At 38.9% G+C, this 22,461-nt stretch overlaps 2 protein-coding genes across 5 annotated transcripts in view; both read left to right on the top strand.

Moving 5' to 3' along the window:
- hspg2 (heparan sulfate proteoglycan 2) overlaps positions 1-12,931 on the top strand; it is a 94,450-nt gene extending 81,519 nt beyond the window's left edge. The window contains exons 60-83 of one of the 4 annotated variants that reach the window (XM_071477259.1): positions 588-685; positions 793-1,059; positions 1,153-1,265; positions 1,379-1,526; positions 1,628-1,744; positions 1,940-1,957; positions 3,203-3,287; positions 3,396-3,540; positions 3,625-3,727; positions 3,818-3,927; positions 4,018-4,126; positions 4,231-4,329; positions 4,479-4,700; positions 4,886-5,130; positions 5,226-5,397; positions 5,640-5,762; positions 6,100-6,156; positions 7,761-7,836; positions 7,955-8,033; positions 8,462-8,509; positions 8,832-8,902; positions 9,010-9,093; positions 9,716-9,819; positions 10,228-12,931. In XM_071477259.1, coding sequence (XP_071333360.1) covers positions 588-685; positions 793-1,059; positions 1,153-1,265; positions 1,379-1,526; positions 1,628-1,744; positions 1,940-1,957; positions 3,203-3,287; positions 3,396-3,540; positions 3,625-3,727; positions 3,818-3,927; positions 4,018-4,126; positions 4,231-4,329; positions 4,479-4,700; positions 4,886-5,130; positions 5,226-5,397; positions 5,640-5,762; positions 6,100-6,156; positions 7,761-7,836; positions 7,955-8,033; positions 8,462-8,509; positions 8,832-8,902; positions 9,010-9,093; positions 9,716-9,819; positions 10,228-10,400 — 2,866 coding nt within the window. In that variant the 3' untranslated portion in view covers positions 10,401-12,931. The remainder of the gene's footprint in view (positions 1-587; positions 686-792; positions 1,060-1,152; positions 1,266-1,378; positions 1,527-1,627; positions 1,745-1,939; positions 1,958-3,202; positions 3,288-3,395; positions 3,541-3,624; positions 3,728-3,817; positions 3,928-4,017; positions 4,127-4,230; positions 4,330-4,478; positions 4,701-4,885; positions 5,131-5,225; positions 5,398-5,639; positions 5,763-6,099; positions 6,157-7,760; positions 7,837-7,954; positions 8,034-8,461; positions 8,510-8,831; positions 8,903-9,009; positions 9,094-9,715; positions 9,820-10,227) is intronic. The other 3 variants (XM_071477260.1, XM_071477261.1, XM_071477262.1) reach the window with 3 other exon arrangements.
- Positions 12,932-16,600: 3,669 nt separating this feature from the next.
- On the top strand, positions 16,601-21,991 carry LOC139621048 (mucin-5AC). The gene is made up of 12 exons (XM_071477247.1): positions 16,601-16,752; positions 16,853-16,886; positions 16,981-17,011; positions 17,100-17,129; positions 17,221-17,392; positions 17,706-17,809; positions 17,910-18,081; positions 18,195-18,298; positions 19,217-19,397; positions 19,493-19,596; positions 19,944-20,115; positions 20,510-21,991. Exons 1-12 carry the CDS (start codon positions 16,628-16,630, stop codon positions 20,619-20,621), a joined length of 1,341 nt encoding a protein of 446 aa, XP_071333348.1. The 5' UTR covers positions 16,601-16,627; the 3' UTR covers positions 20,622-21,991.
- The last annotated feature ends 470 nt before the right edge of the window (positions 21,992-22,461 follow it).

The raw sequence follows: 22,461 nt of genomic DNA, 5'->3' as shown, positions 1-22,461 counted from the left end.
GTCTGTGGTACTCTATTCTAGTGAACTAACTGTTTGTTTCTACCAAAGGTGTAAATCTATCTATTTTATTATATTTATATCTATCTTAAAGATATACTACTCATTTTAAAAAGGCTAAATAATTTGAGCACAGTAGTTTTTAGCAAAGGTCACTCAGTAAATAGTCCACGTGGACTATTTTCAGCTGTCACGAGCTAGCAAGTATTTAGCAACAAGATGGTTGGTGAATGTTTGGTCGACTCAATATAAACCACAGTGTCTATGTTCATCTTAAATGAAGTCTGAGACTCTCATGTGTTTTTAATAGTTGTTGGACAACAATGGAAGTCGCACAGAGGAATAAGATATATTGGGCTTTGGCTACACAGACAGTACTTGTTAGTAGGATACATTTGTTGTTGGTTTTGGTCTTTTCATGGAATTTCTATCTTCTTCTGACCATAAAAGATGTGGATTGTTACCAGGCGTATCCTTTAAATGAACTAAAACATTAAAAATCTACTGATATAGTTTCTATAATGTGCAATATATGAAGTAAAAACTGAACCATGGCTCGTTTTCATGTGTAATTTAATGTCTCTCTGCAGGATTGAGAACCTTGAGCAGAGCAATGAAGGTGTTTATATCTGCAGAGCAAGCAGTGTGTATGGTCAGGCCCAGGACACTGCCAGGCTGACCATCCAAGGTCTGTTGCATTTACTGCATATACACCAATGTATACAGTACTTCATCAAAACCCAATATAACTTGTGTTTTTCCCTTTTTTTGTTCAATTTCTCTTTTTTTCCACAGCCCTGCCAAAGGTGATGATCAATGTGCGTACCTCGGTGCAGACCGTGATGATTGGGAACTCTGTGGAGTTTGAATGCCAGGCTGTCGGTGACCCGGAGCCCACGGTCAAATGGAGTAAAGTCGGTGGGGCTTTGCCAGCTCACATCATGGTGAAGGGCGGCATGCTGAGGATCGATCAAGTTACAGAGGCCGACGCTGGGCAGTACCGCTGTACCGCCACCAATGACGTTGGCTCAGTGCAGTCCCAGGTGGTCCTTAACGTCCAGTGTGAGTAATCCTCAAACACATAAACAAATGCACTTGCACACAAGCTGATCTATTATGACCATCTTCATCGAAATCCTTTGCCTCTTTGCACAGCCCTTCCTCAAATCGCTGCACTGCCAGAAACAAAAGAGGTGACAGTGGGATCTGATGCTGTCTTGCCCTGTGTGGCTTCAGGATATCCTGTACCTGAGATCAAATGGTCCAAGGTAAATAAACCAGTGTCTAGGAATTCTTTTCTAAGTCATCAGGCAGTTTTGGGGATATTTGTTGATGATGAAATTATTTGTGATGCTGATTGTGTCTCTATATCTTCATCTAGCTGGAAGGAGAGCTTCCTCCTAAGTGTTTCCAGGAAGTCAACGTGCTGACGGTTCCTCGCATCACCCATGAGGATTCTGGGACATACGTCTGCACCGCCTCTAACAAACAGGGCAAAGTGGAAGCCTTTACCACACTTCAAGTTCACGGTTAGTCTGCAGAGTGGAGAGCACAGTAGAAGTGGATGTTAGTAAATGCAAAGATCTACATAGTTTTGTGTTTCTTACGATGAGATTGTGTGCTTCTTCAGAGAGAGTGATGCCATACTTTGCCCAGGAACCTTTGTCCTACCTCACCCTGCCCACCATCAAAAATGCCTACAAGGCTTTCAGCATTAAGATCAACTTTAGACCTGATAACGTTGATGGTAAGGAAGTACACTCTTAAATCTTCTTGACAGTTTAATTCTACAGTTTATCATTTTATACTTTTTAGTTATTGAATCTTGCAGTGTGGTAATGTTTTTTGTTGTTTGTCATATTTCCTCATGTATAATTTTACTGCGTCTTCTGTCCTCTCCCCTCTCTCCCTCAACTCTCCCTCTCACCCACGTGGTGGGAAGGTCTCATATTGTATGCTGGTGAGTCTCAGTGTTTGAGAACCACAGGAGCTCAAGCCTGATGTTGGCAATGCTGCTTTCTGGCTGCATCAGACTTTCACATAATGCATCCAGCTCAGAGCTGATTTAGGAGCTGTGAAAGAGATGCAGTATGGTGCATGGCCTATGTTTTTATACTGTACAGGCTGTTCGGTCATGAACACAAAACCACTTTTAGGACTATTACAGTCGTCTGCTTAATAAAAGCTTGGTTACAAATCTACTTTTATTTCCCGGTCTACTTTATCAGCTTTTACAGTGCCTACAAAGCAGCACTGCTGCTTTAAATCACAGTCCTTGTATGCTGAGAACTATATAAATGCAATGCTACACACATCTTACGAGTGAGTGATTGAGTGAGTGAGAGGTACCTCAAATAGCCTTTGCAAGTAGTTTTTGGCTTTTTTAACCTGCCCACAGTTTGTGGAGACATGACAGCAAAATAAAAAACACATGTTTGGAAAATTGAAGTTAAATATATGACTGTCATTCTTTATATTGACAGTTTACAAACTACAACAAAAAAAGCTACAAATTTATTGCAAAAGCTATTTTGACCGCACTTGCTCCTTTAATTTAAATGTGTGATACAAATACTCGCACGAGATCACGTGTAAGCTTACTTACAGTCTAAAAATCAACTCTGTCGCACATTTATGTAGACTTCTCTCTCATGATCAGAGCTATCAGACATGATAGAATTAGACATGTAAGAGGGCATGTTCCCACTTCCTCATGAGCCTGTGTGGCTCCTATTAAGCATGTAAATATCCAGCATGTGGAGAAAGAAAAGTGAGAACCAGTAGAATGAATGTAACTCTTTGCACTTGGCAGCCCAATGGTAGGATAGCAGGTTATAACCTGGCTTTGGTTGGCTTTAAACCTGCCTCACCATAGCATGCTGCTAAAAGAGTTTATCTTGTGTGTGAATGACTCCATTACAAACAATGTCCTTCCTAACAAGTCATTTCCACTTAATTTTCTTGAGTGAAATATTCTACTACTGGGATCAATTGCTTATTTCAGGGATGGGAAAAAGGGAACCATTCCATGATTGACCCAAAGAAATTCTTGAAATAACTTGATATGAATTACTGCAAATACTGCTTGATTGAATTAAAATAAAACTGGTAGATTTATTGACTTGTTAAGATGGACATTATTGTAAGGTATACATCCAGGATCACATTTGTTCCAGTACTCATTAATCCTGTTTCTGTGATGTAGGTATGATCCTCTACAATGGCCAGAGGAGGACCACAGGAGCTGACTTTATCTCTTTGGGACTTGTGGGCGGTCGCTTGGAGTTCAGGTTGGTTTACACTGATCTTCAAAATTCTCCTAAATGACTTAAAGTAAATACAGCATCATGAAACTTGTTGATGATCATAATTTTTCAAAATCTGTTGTGTGGTCACAGGTTTGACGTGGGCTCCGGCATGGCCACTATACGTGACCCCAATCCCATCAAACTGGGAGAGTTTCACACCGTTGAGTTATACCGCAACCACACCCTGGGCTACATCATTGTAGATGGAGGGGAGCCCATCAATGGCAGCTCACAGGTACTTATGTAACCCCTACACTCACCCATGTGTGTCTGATGAATTCAGTGTTTCATACAGTAAACGCTCATTTCCTCTCCTCAGGGCAAGTTCCAGGGTCTGGATCTGAATGAGGAGCTGCATGTGGGCGGTTACCCTAACTACACACTTCTCGCCAAAACCGCTGGCATAAAGACCGGGTTTGTTGGTAAGGCATCACTCAGGACAGAAAAATACTATGGAGTAAATGTTTTCTGTGTGTGTTGACTTGTGCTTGATGAATATTGTTACTGTGCAGGCTGCATCCGTCAGCTGGTCATCCAGGGTGAGGAAGTCATCTTCAAAGACCTTGACCGCAGCTCTACCGGCGTCACCAACTGTCCCACCTGCAAAGATCACCCATGCCAGGTCAGTTACATCCATCCACTGGATGTATTTGTAGTGACTGACCTGTGTTTAATTCCTTAATATCAAGGAGGTTTCTCTCATGTAATTCAGAATGGAGGCAGGTGTGAGGACTCAGATGCCAGCTTGTATAAGTGCAGCTGCCCCAGAGGATTCACTGGAAGCAACTGTCAGCACCATTCATCCTTGCACTGTCACTCAGGTACGTGAGAATCTCCACAGCCAAATCAAAGTATTGAAAGGGCAGTGATATACTAGTAACTGGTCTTTGTTTGTGACCATTCATGATCTGAATTCCCACAACAGAGGCCTGCGGACCAGACGCCACTTGCATCAATCGCGCAAATGGCCTGGGGTATGACTGCCGCTGCCATCTTGGCAAGTTTGGAAACAAATGCATGGATGGTAAGACAGGAATTCAAAAATCCTTATCGCGCATAAACACAGAGATATGCCATTGTTTTATGTATTTTCCAGCTGTTATGTCCTGTTAATATCCTTCAAGTAACTCTACATTTTGATTCATTGACGCACTCCTCCTTTGCTATTATTAGGAGAACTGGTGACCACTCCACTGTTTGATGGGGAGGAGTCATACATTTCATATCCTCCCTTGACTAACATCCATGATGACCTTCGTGTTGAGTTGGAGTTCAAGCCTCTGGATAGAGACGGCCTGATGTTCTTCTGTGGTGGGAAGAAAATGAAGGTGGAGGACTTCGTCGCCATCTCCATGGTGGACGGACACGTAGAGTTCAGATATGAACTTGGCACAGGTAAAGTAGACTATAACTGTGTAAAACTGAGGTTTATCTGCTCTTGAAAAATCTTCTTCACACATGCACTCTGCAGTGATGCGTACAAGGAAATATCAGTATGAGGACCAATGAATGACGGTTTCAAAAAGGCATTAAATAGTCTTAATTAAGTAAAGTCTCTGTTGACCTGTCTTGATTTTCAGGCCAAGCAATCCTTTTCAGTCCTGAGCCAGTCTCTCTGGGCCAGTGGCACAGAGTTGTGGCCGAGCGGAACAAGAGGGCCGGCCACCTGAGGGTCGACTACGGCCAAGTGGAGAGGAAGTCATCTCCAGGAAAAGCCCAGGGCCTCAATATCCACACCTCTATGTTCCTTGGAGGAGTCCCCAATATGGACCTCCTGCCTAAGCCCGCCAATGTCAGCGAAATGTTTCAGGGATGTATAGGAGAGGTGAGATCTCTCTGTGCTAAAAAGGAAATAAAATAAAAGTTGATAAATATTTTCCTGTACCTGGTAACTTAAACATGTCTGTGCTGTTTGCTTAGGTTTCCATCAACAACAAGAAGGTGGATCTGTCCTACAGCTTTACAGAAAGCAGATCTATCCGCAAGTGTGTGGACAACAGCCCCTGCGACCGCCGGCCCTGCCTGAACGGTGGTCACTGCCTGTCGAGCGCTGAGTATGAGTACCAGTGCCTCTGCAAGGATGGATTTGAAGGTTAGCGCTCAAAGTTTTCTAGACAGTGGAAAAGACATAGCAACTGTCAGATCTCACCAGAATTCCTGGCAGCAGGAAATATAACTGGAGTGCATCAGGACATACAACAAATGAAAAAAATCTCTTTCATTTTCAATTAAAATTGGTGAAAACCAGAAACAATCTCCAAACCCTATGAACTCACATTGCCTTTGGTGAGAACTTGACCCTTGACCTTTAACCCCTGGTATGTGACCCTGCAGGTGAGCGCTGTGAGGTGGTGAAAGATGTGTGCCAGAGCAACCTTCAATGCCAGAATGGAGGCAGCTGTGTCGACGGTCAGTGTGTGTGTACACCCGGGTACACAGGCCTGAATTGTGAAGAAAGTAAGTATTGCCCATCAACTTTACCATGTGTACCACAAATAAATAAAACTCTTATTTATAGTGACAGCCAATTTGTTTAAAAGCAAAGCATAGTGAATCTTCTTATGCACGTTACTTAATACACCTGCTGTAGACAAAGATATTCATCTTCAAAGCAGAAAAACTACACATAAAGCCAGAAACAATCTCATATGACTCACATTCTCCACAGTATGAAGCCCCTCCTACATAAAACAGTTCACTCCCACCATGGCAGTGCATGCTGGGAGGGTTAACCCTATAAGTAATTACTTGTGTCTTACCCCTGCACTCTCATGGCTATATCCTGCGCACACAGGCCAGGTCTTCAGCTTCCCCGAGGCCCTGTGGAATTTGGAAGCTAGCGAGGCAAATGGTACAGTATCTCAACATTTAGTCTGCCTGACACGACTAACTAACAAGGGCTTGAGGGGTCCCATGTACCTTACAATCGTCTAACATGTGTTTGTGCACAAACACAAAACCAAACATGTGTCTGTCCTCAACTGGCAACTGAGGCTCTGGTGCCCTTTGGAAAGTTGGGATAGGGGAATTCTGCATCTGTACTAAAAGGTAATAGGATGGTAGACCGCAGATGGGAGATCACCTGATTTCTTCTGCCTTTTTTTGGACACATCACACTATTTTAAACCTGGAAATGCTAGAATGTGGAATTCCCCTTGTTTTTCTTTTTCCCTGTCATCATGTCAATGCCTGTAAGATGGCTACTCACAACATAAAATCTTTCGTCTCCATCTACTTCAAAACTGCCTGTCTATACAACAAGAAAACAAACAAAGCTCACTGAAACTGTCCAAGTCCAAACATTACATCTGCTCCATGTCCACACATCTGTGCTGTTACTAACAACTTCAAGTGACTGTTGAAAGCACAGCGTGATGGTTGTGTGGGTGAGCTGAAAATGTATTTCAAGCATATTCTGTACTTAATGTGTTATTCGTGCATGAAGTCATGGTTTTAGTGAGTTATGTCCCATCTCTGTGGAAGGTCTGAGATGGTGTGGAGTGTGAGGAATGGCAAATAACTTGCTCATGTGTTGGTGAGAACTGTCAAATGAGTCTGCATCATGCAGTGCGGTTGTACTGAAGATTTTTGTTGTTTTTGTTTTGAAATTGTACAATTTGCCTATGGATTTTGGCCACATAATGAAATGTAGTATTATGATATCCTGTTTCATATATGTAGTTAATGTAAAACTTTTGAGAGAAGAAATAATATTAAAAAAATATATAAATGTATAAAACATTTCCAAGCAGTAAAAGACACCTTTGCTCATTTCAGTACATTCAAAGGTTTTACTGCAGCCTTACTTGGTCTGGTATGACCACTAGCTTATAGAGGCCAATGTTAGCTATTGTCAGCAAACTGAAGACAGATGTTGCTTTGCAAACAAAGACATTACTGAGTTAGTTTGCTGACTTTGTTGTCTTTCTTTATTTGTGTTTTAACATGTCACAGATTCATTTTTCACATATTTTATCATAAGTACATACTGACATGCTCAATTTTATTCAACATGCTAAAACATAGTGTAACAGTAGCACAAGCACTGAAGAAGCAAACAAATTCAGTAATATAATCTACACAGCAATATTGAACTAAAGTTCTTCGCTAACATTAGCTAACATTAGCCACTGTAAGCTACAGATCTTAAAGGACTAAGGCTGTAGCAGCAAAGATTATTTAACTGAGCAACATGCTTATGAATTCAACTTTTCATATGTAGGAGTAAGAATATGATTTTAAAAGTACATAGTCCCACTTTTAACAACGCCATCAAATAAAATACTTTGCTGATTTCGGTCTATGAATGTTGTGCCTAACCAAGCCTGTCTCACCAGGGTTTTTTCCATGCTCTCGCCTCTGGAGGGCACCATAACAGTGAAGATGAAAGTTCACAGCAGTCTTGCTATAATCTGAACACTGTTTTAATTTGTATTTTACTGTATTTTTTTGTAGATTCACCCTACCAATATGCAGCTCATTTCCACGATAATGGATACATTGCCCTTCCTAAATCCATTTTCCCGAGAAGGCAAGTGTAGTTTTCTTTGCAACGTTGTTTTGCTCTTATAGTTTATGTGTTACTAGGAGTTAATGCATCAACAGTAACATTAGTGTTTTGTTTTTTTTTTATTGTTTGCTTCTTTTAGTGCCCATGACTCACCAGAGACCATCGAACTGGAGATCAACACTGGCTCCTCTGAGGGTCTGATCCTGTGGCAGGGAGTGGTAAGTCCTCGTCCTGCTTATGTCTTTTGACTCATCTATAGGACTGGGCCATGGTTTAATCCAAATGTTAAACCTAATACTCACATCCCTCCCTTCCACCTCTTAATCCTCACCCATACTTTGCGACTGCACATCAATACTCTTAACCATCACCATTACCTCATCTGTACAGAAGTGACAGTCATTAATTAACATTTAGGGCAATTTTCTGACTTATACATAAACACCAATACACCACTGACACAATACTGCATTTTCTTTTATTTCCATGCTCACTGTTCAGCAGCAGTCATCATCACACTGTCTAATTCATACTTGTGCTGCTGAGGCTGTGACTTTGTTGGGCATGTTGGCTGCAAGCCTGGCTCTATCTGACACCACTAAATAAGTGCATGTTGCTTCTCTAACTCATCCTCCATTTTCCTCAGGAGACCAATGGCGCACGCAATTTAAGAAAGGTGCATGCTAATAAAAAGGTATCGACTCAAACACAAGACACACCTTACTTATTTGGCATGTTTCATAACATGCATTTTCCAAAGAAATATGTATGCTAGAACAGTTCAACTGGATTTGTGTCTGTGTTTGTTGTGTGCATGATGGCTTCTTTTGTCATTGTTATTTTGTATGGAAGGTTTTATGTCACACTTACACAGACACTGTTTTGAATGAGCTGATCGCATTAAATCATGTTTGCTTTTAAAGCACTTGGTCTGGAAAGTTAAAGTTGGTCAGTAGTCATTGTACCCAGTCACACAACATCTTCTTCCTCTGCTGACTAAACACATTTATTTCCAGGAACCTGGAGAACACGGCAAAGGCAAAGACTTCATTAGCCTCGGCTTGCAGAATGGACATCTTGTTTTCAGGTGACTCAGCCCTGTAATCCTATATTAATATTGATATCTGGACTAATATTGTTATTTTCAGCTCAAATTAATGTTGTCGTAATGCTGATGATTTGTATAATATCCAGTTACCAGCTGGGCAGTGGAGAGGCAGAGATCATGTCCAGGAAGTCTATCAATGATGGGAAATGGCACAAGATCACAGCAGTCAGGTATGGCTATATATTATACCCTGTGGTCCCTTGATTTCACACTTTATATATGCATACAAAACCTAAACATTTACAGTTTCAGTAGGTGCTGTTTTTTCACAAAATTCTTCAGGACCAGTTTGTGGGACCAAAACCTGTGTAAAAGAGAAGGAAAGCAGAAATCCCACATACTCTCTTTATTTTCAATAACTGTGAATTTTGGTCGGTAAGATTTAAGATGCCTAAGGTCAAAATGTTATAACCAGATAAGTGAGAACGTGTGACCAACATTGTGTGGGATTTCTGGTGCCATCTCAAGCCTTCTTGGTTGCTTCTTTTTAAATCAATGTACATTTCCACCCATATTATGCAATAAAAATGTAACTTCACAACAACAAGAGCAGACATGATGTTCAGTGAGATATATTACTCAATGGAAAGCATGAAAAACACATTCAGACATGAAATACTTCAACATGCTTTGCAACTGTTGCAAAATGGATACTGCTATAGTTGTTTTTATGTCTTTATTTTAATCTTTATTATGAAGCAAGGTGCCATACGGGCTTAAGATCTCATAATGAGGCTGTGAGTGTCTGAGTGTATCAGTGTTTTTAAATTTTTTGTATTTTTTATTTTTTAGAACTGGAAAAGATGGCTATATCCAGATTGATGGAGGAGCCACGCACCATGGACAGTCTAAAGGCAAGAGCCTCATGGTCAACACCAAAGGCAGCATATACCTTGGTGAGTAGAGTGAAAGTTTGGAGTCTGGAAACTGACAACATTTATTTGTCAGACAAGTCAAAAATACATATGAAGACTCTCATAAGTAATATTGTTAGTTAAATAATAAATAATTAAATTAGATAAATAATAGATAAAAAGATTACATTAGTTTCCTTTAGTCTTTAATAAATGAAGGAGCTCCTCCAGAAAGTCATATTTAATGTCTTACTCTTCTAACATTTATTTAAGCTACATCAGAGAAGGAAATTCTCTCAAACCTGTTTAGTTGGTCCAAATGTCTAAAGAGAAATTTTATCACTGAATGCTTAATGTGTGTGTGTGTGTGTGTGTGTGTGTGTGTGTGTGTGTGTGTGTGTGTGTGTGTGTGTGTGTGTGTGTGTGTGTGTGTGTGTTCTCATGTGACAGGTGGAGCCCCAGACATGGCTGCTATGACAGGAGGGAAGTTTTCGTCAGGAATGACGGGCTGCGTGAGGAACCTGACGCTGATGAACGCCCGGCCGGGACAGCAGCCGGCCCAGGCCATCGACCTGCAATCCCACGCAGCCCACGGCATCAACGTGCAGCCGTGCTCTTCATAGACCGCAGCACACATGGCAACACACATACACACACACACACACACACACACAAGCAGAGACTATGGAGTGATGTCACACACACAGCAGACTCACACAGAGAGACTTACACACATAGAGCCTGACAAACTTGGTGCTTTGCTGCTACCAAAAAAAAAACAAAAAAACAACAACAAGATGACACAACAGGATTTGTTTCTCTGTGTGCAGTAAAACCAAAAAAGAGAGAAAAATTGAAATGATATTAACAAGTCTTCTCTTCCTCAGTGTTGTATTCTCAATGAAGGACTATTAACACAGGAGAACCAGTACAGTTTACATACTTCCAGCAGTAGTTTTAGTCATGAGAAGAGTAAGAGTAAAACATATTAGGCCTTCTACGATGGGTCAGATCCTATGGAGTCGGAGATGTTTTTACAGCACTGAATTTTTATTTATATACATATGAATATATATATTATATTTGTGGGGGAAAACATGCAAACTAACCATAACTGCTCTTCAACTTTCCTAGAGTTTATTCTGGGTTCTAATACTGTGTGTCCAGGGCTTTTTTTTTTATAGGCCTAACTGTATTAATACTTGAAGGCGTTTAGGCCTTCTTTCTTCACTTCTGTAGAGGAACTTTTGTTTTTCTTTGTTTTTTTTTTCTTTTTTTTTGCGCGAGCATGCTCACAGTCTATTGGGAGAGGAGCACACACATGCAGTCACGGTCACATGCAGCTTCAGTACACAACTCAGGTCGTCAAATACAAGTTAATAACCACAAATGTTCCAAATGCTGCTGCTTTAACTCGGCTGAATCGTTCTGCTTCATAAGTCACTCGCAGCGCCGGTGTGTCTTCTGTGTCTGTATTTGTTCTTTTTTTATGAAAAAGAAAGAAACCTTGGTGCTAATGTCAGACATGAAGATACAGCACGTAGTCATATGGTTGCCTGTCTGTCACATGTAGAGGGGATTTTATTTTTTTTAGTATTTGGTTACTTTAGATGAAGAAAACTCTCTAAAACAGTATCCACTTGTCTCACATTTGTTAATATGCATGGCATTTGAGGTTGAGTTTATGACGATATGGCATGGTTCGTTGCCTCCACAGCCTTATATGATTGAGTAGATCTCAAAAAAAGCAGTTTTTAAGAGCAGAAAAGGGTGTAATTTTTTTTTTTATGTGTGGTCGTTGAAGATATTGTTTTATGTGTAAAACTGCCAGTCAGGTAGATATCTGTGTCAACTGAGAATGAGTGTGTTTGCTATCAGTAAATTTGCTTGTTATATACGTCTCAGCCCTTTCCATTTCTCACAGGTCACTCTACTTCAAGCCCCAATATGGAGTCAGGTGTGTGTGTGTATATGTGTGTGTGTATGTGCGTTTATGTGTCATCATCCATATCCTCAGGAGGGTCAATCCAGAACTGCCTCAAGATGTTACTTCATTTTCAGGTTTGGTAGCTTTAGTGACATTTCAGGAAGCTATAAAACTCTGAAGGCTCCGTGGTTCTGTAGGTTGTTTTCTCTGCAACCGGACACAGCCGTAATAATAAAAAATGTTAAGTCATGTGGGGATGCAGTGGAAGCCTCCTGTTAAAGTGCTGCGACCGGTAGTGTAGCTCTAACAAAGCATGCTCGCCCGCCTTTAGTCGACCACACCACAAAACCACAACGGCACGATCACTTTGGGGTTCACAAACCTTTTTTCTTTTTCTCATTTTTGTAACCTTAAAATATTTGTATTAATATTCTAAAAAATGAGCACTATGCTTTCACTTAGAATTGCTTCATTTTTTATTTATTTTATGTTTTTTTTTTGTTTTTTTTTTCCTTTTCCTCTTTTTCATGGCTTGCTATTTTCTTTCCTCTGGTTATTGTGTATTGCCTCCCACATCCCCTTGTTTTTCCCTTCATGTTTGAATATGCCCCCGCCCCTGGTAAGTTCTTTCAGAAATCACCCCAATGAGGTTCCATGAAAGGTCAATGTGTAAGACCTGACTGGAGCTGCCTGGTCAAATGCTTGGAAACTGGTCTTATTATTCACTCGATGAAGAAGAAAAAAAAGTCTTAGGCTCCTAATACAATGAATGGGTTATTTATTAACACAGAGTGGTGTCATCATGAACATGTGGCTTGAAAAGAGCCAATCCTGTGCTCCGTGATTCGGACACTAAAGCAGAGTAGGATGGAGTGCGTGCCCCTCGTTGGGCACCTTTTGTGTATCTGCTCTTGAACTGGATTTTCATATATACACTGTACACTGCTGCAAAGTTGTTAAGAAACTGCCACTGCTTTTTGTTTTCACGCCATTACAAAATATGAAAGGTGCACTTTTAGTAATGATGGCAGTTTTTACTTTTTTTTTTATTTTACTGTTTCATTTCTGAATGACAGAAAAAAGGCAAATCACATAGTCAAATGAATGAAACTGTACCAGAAGAAATATTGTCCACGTCAGGACGACCTGACAGTTCCATTTCCAGTGTTGAAAAAACACTCCCCTTGCCCTTGGTGTTTCTTAATTAAAAACAAAATTCATGTGCTATTTGTAATCTCGTGAGTTTTCTTTTCTCACTGCTGTATTACTGTTGTCTGCTCTGTGCTGGGAGGTTAGTTTAGATGGAGCATTTTTGCACCATCATTGTTCCCAAATCATCTATTGTACAGGCAATCCTTTAACCCAGTCCCTGAAGAGGGGCCGATTACAATTTCTGTTTAGAAAGTTAAGATCCAGTGTTCCCTTGCTTACATGGGAGGTTACACCCAAGATTTCGAAAATAAACCTGTCCCAGGGGTACAGTACTCTCATCTTACAGTCTACTGTATTTATTGAAGTTACCATAGTAGTGGATAAATAAACATTATTTAAAGTCAAAGTCCCAGCAAGATTGAGATGAAGAAAAATGTCTTAAGAAAGAAAAAGTTGGTTAAGTAGGTCAACATGTCAGATGAGTTGTTGATACTGACAGAATATTGTGTACGTGTGTTATGTACAGTGATATCACAGTAGTTTATATTAATGACTTCATGAAAATTGTGTACAAGTGATAAAGATAAAGAATATGAGGTAGCTTAAATTGAAAAGCTACATTTGAGACAAACTGTCATGAAGTCTAGTGTTGATGCTTCGTGCTGAAGCAAACTGAACATTTGTCCCTGACGACGCCTGAAACAGGCAGCAGTTATGTAACCAGATTAGAGGGACCCCTTTAGAGCCACGGGGGGAGGGGGGGGGGCCTGTACATGGTAATTGACTGTGTGATGTTCAGACTGTAAACATGAGAAGTCATCTTCTCTCAGACTGTCAGAGGACTTTTACCACGGGGGGGTCGAGGCAGAGGTGGGTTTGAGATGGCTCAGTTTTCATGTAGTGGTTATGTAAGAAAAGGTCACATCGTTAAGATTTAATGTACATCTTGGAATCAAAAGCAGGTCTATTGTGTGTCCTCATTTCAGCCCTACAGATCTGACATCCTTTGAAAAGGTGAGGACTTCTTCTAACTTTATTTTTATTTTATTTTGTATTTTTTTTTGTAAAAGATTCACTTCACACTGGCCCAACTACAAATAAATAAATCATCACTCTCACTCTCAGCTTGTTTGACTCCAGAATAAATAATTGCATTTGAAAGCTTCTTAGTTTCACAAGCTAAAGAAAGAAGTGTTGAGGTCTTTCCTCCTCTCAAAGATTTAGATGGAAGTTGATTTGTCAAGGTCTTGTTTTGTTTAGTTTTTTTCCTCCAGTCATTATTGCACATTTTAACACATGCTCATATGCTAATTTTATTATATGGTGTATATTTGATTGAGCCACACAACAATTAAGCCAATTTCTCATTAAAATCTGACATGTTTTGTTGTTTTGTCATGTTTTGATTTAGATAGATAGCTTTAGATAAGTTTCTAAAGTCTAAAAAAAGAACCCCTGTTTACATCATCATTGGTGTCTCAGCTTGGTCTTGAAGACTTCAGATATTAAACAGAAAAAAAGTCTATGTTAGAAAGGAGTTTGAAACATATGGGCATGTAGGGCAGGAAGGGTAAGATGCTATCATATAGCATTATGGGAGGTGTAGGATCCAGTGTTTTTGTGGCTTGACCCATATTAGGGACTAAAAATTAGGTTATTCGATCTTTTGCTGCATTGATGTTGACTATTTTTTTATTTGCACTAAGTCACTGGAGTACCTCTTTAATAAAAATAACTTGTGCTTTTGTGAAGAAAACTAAACACTAAAATTCACAGTAGAAATAAGGTTTGATCAGGGATGTGGTGAACATTTAGTGCATAATTGAAAACTAACACAGTTTGAACATAATACTGCAGCAACACTTGACTCATCCATTCTTGTTAAAGAAATTCAATTCACTTAGACAGTCTGATATCATATCTCTGTCCCAGTGAAGCCCCTGCGGTCACTTCTTGTCAGAAGTGCATCACTTTCCTGGGCGTGTTGTGTCATGGACTCAGTTATTCTACACTAATCCTGGTTATTTTATACCTTTCTTTCAGCAACATTTAGCAGACTGACAGGCCTGAGGCCGTATTGTTTGGCCAACAATTCAGTTGTTATCTACAGAAATTCAATAGTCATTCTGAATAGGTGAGCGTTCATCCTCGCTGCGCAGCCACAGTACACCTGCCTAAAGCATATAATAAAGGCTGACTCTGGGCCGTGACCTTTTCATGTGAGACACCGTCTGAAAGTGTGGTATCAGAAAACAGCAAAAAGTTCAACAAAATCATTTCATTTTCTGCAGCAATCATTTCACCACATGCAGGACTGAATTGATTAGTTTGCCTTATTTGTCATATTTATTATTATGGTTGTCAAGTTCACACAAGAAGGGTGTCATCAAGTTACTCTCTCTTTCCCTCTGAGCTTCAGGGATTGTAGTTAAATCCCTCTGGCTTCAATCTGTGAGGTGACAAAGTTTTGACTTTCACCAGTATATATCATATGTTCATGTAACACCACAGACTGCTGAACTGAGGGACTGAATAGGTCCAATAATACACTCAGCATCAGTGACGAGGTAAAGCCACAATTACAGACAGATGCACAAAGAAATGAAAAATTAAGTTCCCCATTATTTAACAGATGCTTTCATAAGACCTGTCTTCAGATTATAGCAGTTTAAGTATTGATTGACATTTTTTTCCAAACACGTCTCATAGAAATCATAAGTGTAGGGGACCAAAATCTACCTTCCTTGTTCTGTGAAAAAAAAAAACAAAAAAAAAACCACATTCATTAGCCTAAGTCTTCCGTAAGCTAATAAAGTCTGAGTTAGTTAAATCAAGTGAGTATTTTCCAAGTTTTGATTTGTAACAGAAGGAGGGAAAATTTGTATTAATACGACGTTGGAATGTAGTTTTGGACAAAATGAGGACTTAAAATGTTGTCCCCCTTTACTTACATGGGAAGAGATGTCTAGTGTGAACGGGAGAAATTATCACAGCAAACAAAACTGTTCCATTGAGCACATGGTCACAAATAATCCAGTAAAACACAGTCTACCAATGATTATGTAAAAAATAAAGAAATAAAGCATATTGATTAATAAATAAACAAATGCTCTTCCACAGAATCGTAAACAATGTCCAAATATATGACCTTATGTAATAGTAGATATAAATTCTGATAAACAATTTCTAGGACAATCCTTTGATTTGGAAATAGTGGTACTTGATAACTTTTAAAAAGGCCACATTTAATATTACAGTCACTGGACGCATATCAAAAGCATGAATTTCAGACATGAAAGAAAACATGAACAGTAAAAGATCTGTTACAGAGATGAGGAAATTATATAAAACTTAATTTATTTGATTGAAGATAGAAATTTCTCATGATTTATAAAAATCCAAGATTCAACTCCTCTACAGTTCACCTCTCACAAGTTAGCACCTGAACAATGCATGAGCCAATAATACAGGGAAATGTCAATATCAATCATAAGAAAACAATGCGGTTCATTTTTCTGAATGTCAGTGTTGATTAATTTTAGCAAAGCCCATGTTTGCTGAGTCAAACTCAAACTGAGAGGTGGGAGAGGGAAGTGCCTCAAGAAGAAACATGAACTTCCTGAAAGGAGTTTTGAGTTTGTGTTGCTGTTTGCTGCTTCATCACTGATCACTGAGGAACACTATCAGTCTCAAAGCCTGTGGGAAGGGCAGGAATACGCACACACACATACACACACCTCAAGATCCCTGGGGACCAAACCTATTGGTGGGATGTTAAATGGAAAGGTGATGATGAAGTGGAACAGGGCATGCCCGTATCATCCCCCTGTTAAACCCATGGTACACATGCTTTACGCCTCCAAACAACAGACACTTCTTCACATGAAACCAACCATGTGAGTAAAATACAAAACTTATTTTATTTTCTTTAAATGAAGAGCTTAAGTTAATGTGGATTCTTAAAATATATATAATATATTTTTTTTTCTCTTTCAGTATTACCAGACAGAGAATCATGTTGGTCTTTCAGGTACTTTGATTTTGTTTATTTTCAGCTGGTTAAAACTGGGCATCTCATAATGGGGAAAGATTCATTTGTTTTCTGTTGCGTTTTGTTATTTTAGAGCTTCGGAATTTGGTGTCTTCTAGTATCAGGTAAAAAAAAAAACAACCAATGATCACTTTATTTCATACACACACTCATTTATCAGACATTGAAATCAAATTTTTTTTTTTCCTCCAGACTTGCATTTTTTTGCCACCGCGTTGGAAAGTAAGCCCTGCATTACTCTGTGTCATTGTTTTTCACAAATGAAGCAACAACAGAGAACAGATTGTGCACACTTAACTCTCTCCTTCCCCAGCCTGTAAGACAGCCTGGTTTGACGAAGGAGATGTTTCCAGAGACGGGGACTCAGAGCTCTTGACTGACTTGAAAAGGAAGCACGGATCACGGATCTGCACTGATCCGGTGAACATGGAGGCTGAGACCGTGTCTGGGATTAAGTCGCAGAACACCAGAAACACCTTCCACACGTAAGGAGCCACAACACAGACCTGACACCAGAGAGCAATGATTCATGATGCACAAAGTCTGAGAAGAAACTGTTTCTTTTCCTTTTTTCATGAATAATAGAGAAAGTATTTTCACTAGCAGTTTTTGAGTATTTCTAAAATTGACTCATCACATTTGTTGATCATACATAAACACTTGTTTTGTCCTTTTTGAGCTGGTTTGGAAATGACATAGTGGGAGGAACATACAACATAAATCACTGGCCAGACATACCACAGTCTTGTCTGACAGACTCAGACTTCTGGATACAGCAGTGATGGTTGTGTTTTACAGTTACAGTGCATCAGAGGGCCTTTTATGCCTCAACTCGGAACAGACATGGAGACAGTGTGAAGATTACAAGGTCATGTTCACCTGCGCCGGACAGTTCTGCTCAGGTGTGTTACAACAGAAATAAGGGTATGAAAACATGAAGGGTTGAGCTCTTTTTTCTTAGTAATTAATTTTTAGTCCAGTAATATCCCTCATTGCTTAAAGAGTGCAGGACGCGCTGGTTCGATCACGATGACCCAACAGGAAATGGAGACTATGAGGTCCTCAGTGACCTACTTTACACTTACCCCAGAGAAATCTGCCCCAAGCCAATAGCCATCGAGGTCCAGACCATCTCAGGGAAACCTGCCTCCAACACTTCTGATACATTTTTAAAGTGAGGTTACCAACATCATTTTCAACCACAAAAATGAAATCAGTATAATTACTTGAATGTGATGGGGACAGGCCTCACTCATCTGTCTTTGCCTTCTTTTCTGTTTCTCGCAGCTATGATGCCACCTATGGGTTTGCCTGTGTAAATGCAGATCAGGGGAGCGGGAGCTGTGAAGATTACAGAGTCAGGTTTACGTGCCCCAAAGAGTTTTGCCAAGGTATTTCTGCCTGGTCTTGTTTTCCTTTTGAATGAACTCACTTATGTGAAAAGAATTAGTTTCACTATTACCAGGAAAATTATTTTCCAAGTATCCACAAAGGTGCATAGGTCACCCATACCAAAATATAATATATGACATACAGTATATGTTCCAATATCAAAAGTGATATTGCCATATGTCACTTATTATTATCACATATATACAACCTCTGGATATATGAAGATGTAGGTTTATAACATATATGAAATACACATTGTAAAATTTGTATATGCTGGTGTACATATATTAAAATATCTATATAATGAATATATATAAACAATATTTAATTTATATGTGCAGATTTATTAAAACACATAGATATAAAAATTCTATATTCTTACATATGTTTTTCTTATTAATTTCTCATTGATTTTAAACATGTTTATCTTCCCATTCTGGGAAAGTGGTCCCAGACTTTTGGACCCCACGGTATATAATATCAACATATACTCATAGGCTTTGGCATGGACATATATTTATCTGACATATGTCTACAATATGCATACATAAACTTAAATATTTGTATGGGCTACACGTATATTTAAAGATATGAAATAGTTCCAATTTGTAATATGTTTAATCTATAATTTATACATATCTGCTTTTATTTTGTATGTACATAGATTTCATTTGCATCCTGTAAAATGTTCAAAAATGTAAATGTCAGATATGTCCATAATCAGTCTAATTAATGACTGGGGCTGCAAATTAGCTTCAACTAGATGTCCTATATACATTCTAGATTTGCATTAGTCCACACACACACACACACACACACACACACACACACACCCACAAACACTAGGGATTCACATGCTTCTTCCTGCTGAGCTTGAGTGTTGTACCAACTTGCATCCATTTGTAACGTCTGCTCAGTGTCAGAGCAGTGTCGAACACGGTGGCTGAACAGTGACAGCCCATCAGAGGAGGGCGATGTGGAGTCCATATTTCAGTTAATGAAAACCTTCCCTGGTCAAGTCTGTAAAAACCCAGTCAGCATCGAGGCCAAGACAACCAGAGGAATATCCGCCGCTCACACTGGAGACACATACCTCTCGTGAGCATGTTGTTTTTGACACCAAACAAACAGGTTCAAATGTGACATTTGTTCAGTCATAAGGAATGCTTCATTGACTTTTCTAAATATTCCAGCTATGATGTCACTTTTGGGTTTGCATGCATCAATGAAAAACAGACGAGTAAACAATGTGAGGATTATCAAGTGATACTGACCTGTCCCTCAGACTACTGTCAGGGTAAGTTTTCATGCATGTACAATTCATTTCACTTAAAAAGAACAGTTGTCATTTTTAAGTTGGAACAACTCCATAAAATGAAGTAAAAACAACATAATTCTAAGTCAACTGAACAAGTGGACATAAAGTCAACATTACTCAAGACTAATAGTTATATTTACTTAGTTATTTCAAGGCAAGTGCATTAACAGATTTTACAGTGTTGGCTTCAACATGATTCTCTTATGAGAAAACAGCTCCTTAGCTTTGTAGATAAACAAATATCACAACCTATAACAGCAAGTTGGAAATAATTCTGAATGAGAGGGCCAGTGTCAGAAGAACATATGTTCGTCACTGTTTGGCAGGCTGCAGGACACGCTGGTTTGATGTGGACAATCCCGAAGAAAAGGGAGACTATGAGACTCTCCTCCAGCTGCAGATGCTGTACCCTAGTCAGGTGTGCTCGCAGCCTGTGGCCATCGAAGCCATGACACTGTCTGGTGTCCCCGCGCACAAGACGGGCGACGTCTTTCAAGTGTGAGTTGTGGGAACAACAATAACACAGCAGTGTTGTTGAATAAACAAAAGCTTGCATCACACTCTGCCTGGAGCAGCACATAGAAAAGTGAAATTGATACTTAGTGGAAATTTTATGCTGCAAATGATATTAAATGTGCCAAAAGCAATGACTCTCTCGACATTAATTACATTTAACTGTATGAATAGCAGCTGGATCAACATTACATTACAACATCGTTAGTAGTTTCTAGTCTTTATGCTAAACTGAGATAACCTGCTGCAGGCAGTAGCTTCATATTTACTGTTCAGACATGACTCTAGAGTTAGCATTACATTAGCAATGTAAACTGAACTTAGTGTGTAAAAATGTTGATGTGTCCATTTTACAGTTTGCTTATTATATATTTTGCAGGTATGATGCTGCTCATGGTTTTGCCTGTGTCAATGAAGAGCAGCCTGGTGGAAAACATTGTCAGGACTACAAGGTCCGCTTCACCTGTCCTCTGACTTTCTGCACAGAATGAACAATAAGTGGCCAACTATTATTAGGGGAATATACTGTTAGTGAGGATGTGTAGTAACAGCTAAGACAAGATGTTAAAATCATTAACCTATATACTATTTTTAAAGTTGCATCAGGGTATGATACATGCATGAAAAATTCACATGTAAATAAATTCCAGATCCAGGTTCCAGAAACCAGAAACCAGAATTGTCAGCGAATAAAACTTGAATATTAGTGGTTAACAAGTTCACACCTTATGGTTGCAAGAAAAACAAGAATTAATGTGTTTACTGTAAGCAATGGCTGATAAGTCACTCAGACTCATTCATAGAGGAAAGTCTGTTTGTAGACAAAATATTTTTATATTATAATAAAAACCTCTCGGAGCATTTCTTTTTTTTTTTTCTTAGCTATTTACGTGGTTTATAAGATTTAATGGATCATTTATCTTTACTACTGATCAGAGTAAAATACATGTATTTTCTATTCATGTACAAATCCACATGTCCTCTATATTTGCTCATTTACATACAGGCTCATTCATTCATTATTCTGTATTGATGTGAATCTGCTCAAACTGAATGAACAGGGACGCTGTGTAAGAAGAAGGTGGGCCTTGTACCTTTACAGACGGAGGAGGGTCAGCCCAGAGTGACAGAATCTTGTTTAGTCCACCATGAAATAAATTCCACCAGAACATCTACATACACTGCACATACGTCCGTGACATTAACACTTGATCAACCCCTTATTACTTGTCAATTATTAGTCAAATGTTTGCATGTTAGTCTTAAATATGTTTTGCTTCAGTTAAGTAATACTGTGATTAATGTGTAACTGTAAGTGCAGTCTCACATGCAAGCTTATTCCGTCGTGATTATTAATTAATTTCAGTAATTTAATTTGGTCACATTTAATCACTAATTACCTTGGCAAATGAATATTGTAATGTAATACTGCTAATCATTATCATAATCATAAAATAGAAAATATAACTATCTGTTTCCTCATTAAGAATCGAGTATCAAATAATTTATATTATTTATCACATGGGGTTACTCTGTTAATAATACTGAATGGTTACTTAGGGTTAATTAGTTAACAGTAATGTAAAGGGTTACAGTTCACTGGCTTCAGGTCAAGCATAATAGTTTGAGTCTTACAGTCTCAAACAAGTTCCACACCCCAGTCAAGCCACATCCCAATTATAGCAAATGCCAAGTAATTAATTAGTTGAAAGTCACACAGCACATCATCATCTGACTTCACTGACAGTGACTTAGACCTTACTGGAAACGTAACTGTCTGACTTGTAACTTGTGGAGATTTCATGAGAGCGTATGAATTCTAACCTTATTCATGAAAACACAAAATAAACATTTATAGCAATATTGAGAATATTGTCCTAAGTTTGTGTATTTGTGTTCATTCTGTCACCCCTGAAGCCAAAGGGCACTAACTGCATGACATGAACAAATACACTTACTTTTGTCACTTATCTTCCATCCTCACTGATTACAGTTTATTATTGTTACAGAAGTGCAATTTCAATTTCCCATAGCTGTGGAATAGCTATGGTCTTAACATTCAAATAATAATAATAATAATAATAATAATAATAATAATTATAGGAGTTACAGTCTATCTCATAACTATTACAGGTTTGCAGCATTCATTTGACGTGTATGATCATTTGTTTGTATGCAAACAAAAAAAAAAGAAAAAAGAAATGGATGAAAAAATACACAACACCAACTTGTGTAATATCATCAGTCTACACACATTCTTGCACTTTTTGTCCGAATAGTACCTCCAGTATTGCGTTTATCATCGACAAAGTGCCCAACAATATTATGGAA

This window comes from Trachinotus anak, unplaced genomic scaffold (genome assembly GCF_046630095.1).
Source record: "Trachinotus anak isolate AG129_WGS33_773 ecotype Australia unplaced genomic scaffold, CSIRO_AGI_Tana_v1 ptg000004l, whole genome shotgun sequence".
Taxonomy (NCBI): Eukaryota; Metazoa; Chordata; class Actinopteri; order Carangiformes; family Carangidae; genus Trachinotus; species Trachinotus anak.
Note: the sequence above shows the minus strand (reverse complement) of the source record. Positions and strands in the feature narration are given on the sequence as shown.

Excerpts from the sequence above, each read along its gene's own strand:
- LOC139621048 (XM_071477247.1), top strand. The coding sequence starts at position 16,628 with ATGTTAAATGGAAAGGTGATGATGAAGTGGAACAGGGCATGCCCGTAT. Across the intron at positions 18,082-18,194 it reads ACTTCTGATACATTTTTAAA|CTATGATGCCACCTATGGGT; the intron begins GTGAGGTTACCA and ends TGTTTCTCGCAG. Across the intron at positions 20,116-20,509 it reads ACGGGCGACGTCTTTCAAGT|GTATGATGCTGCTCATGGTT; the intron begins GTGAGTTGTGGG and ends TATATTTTGCAG.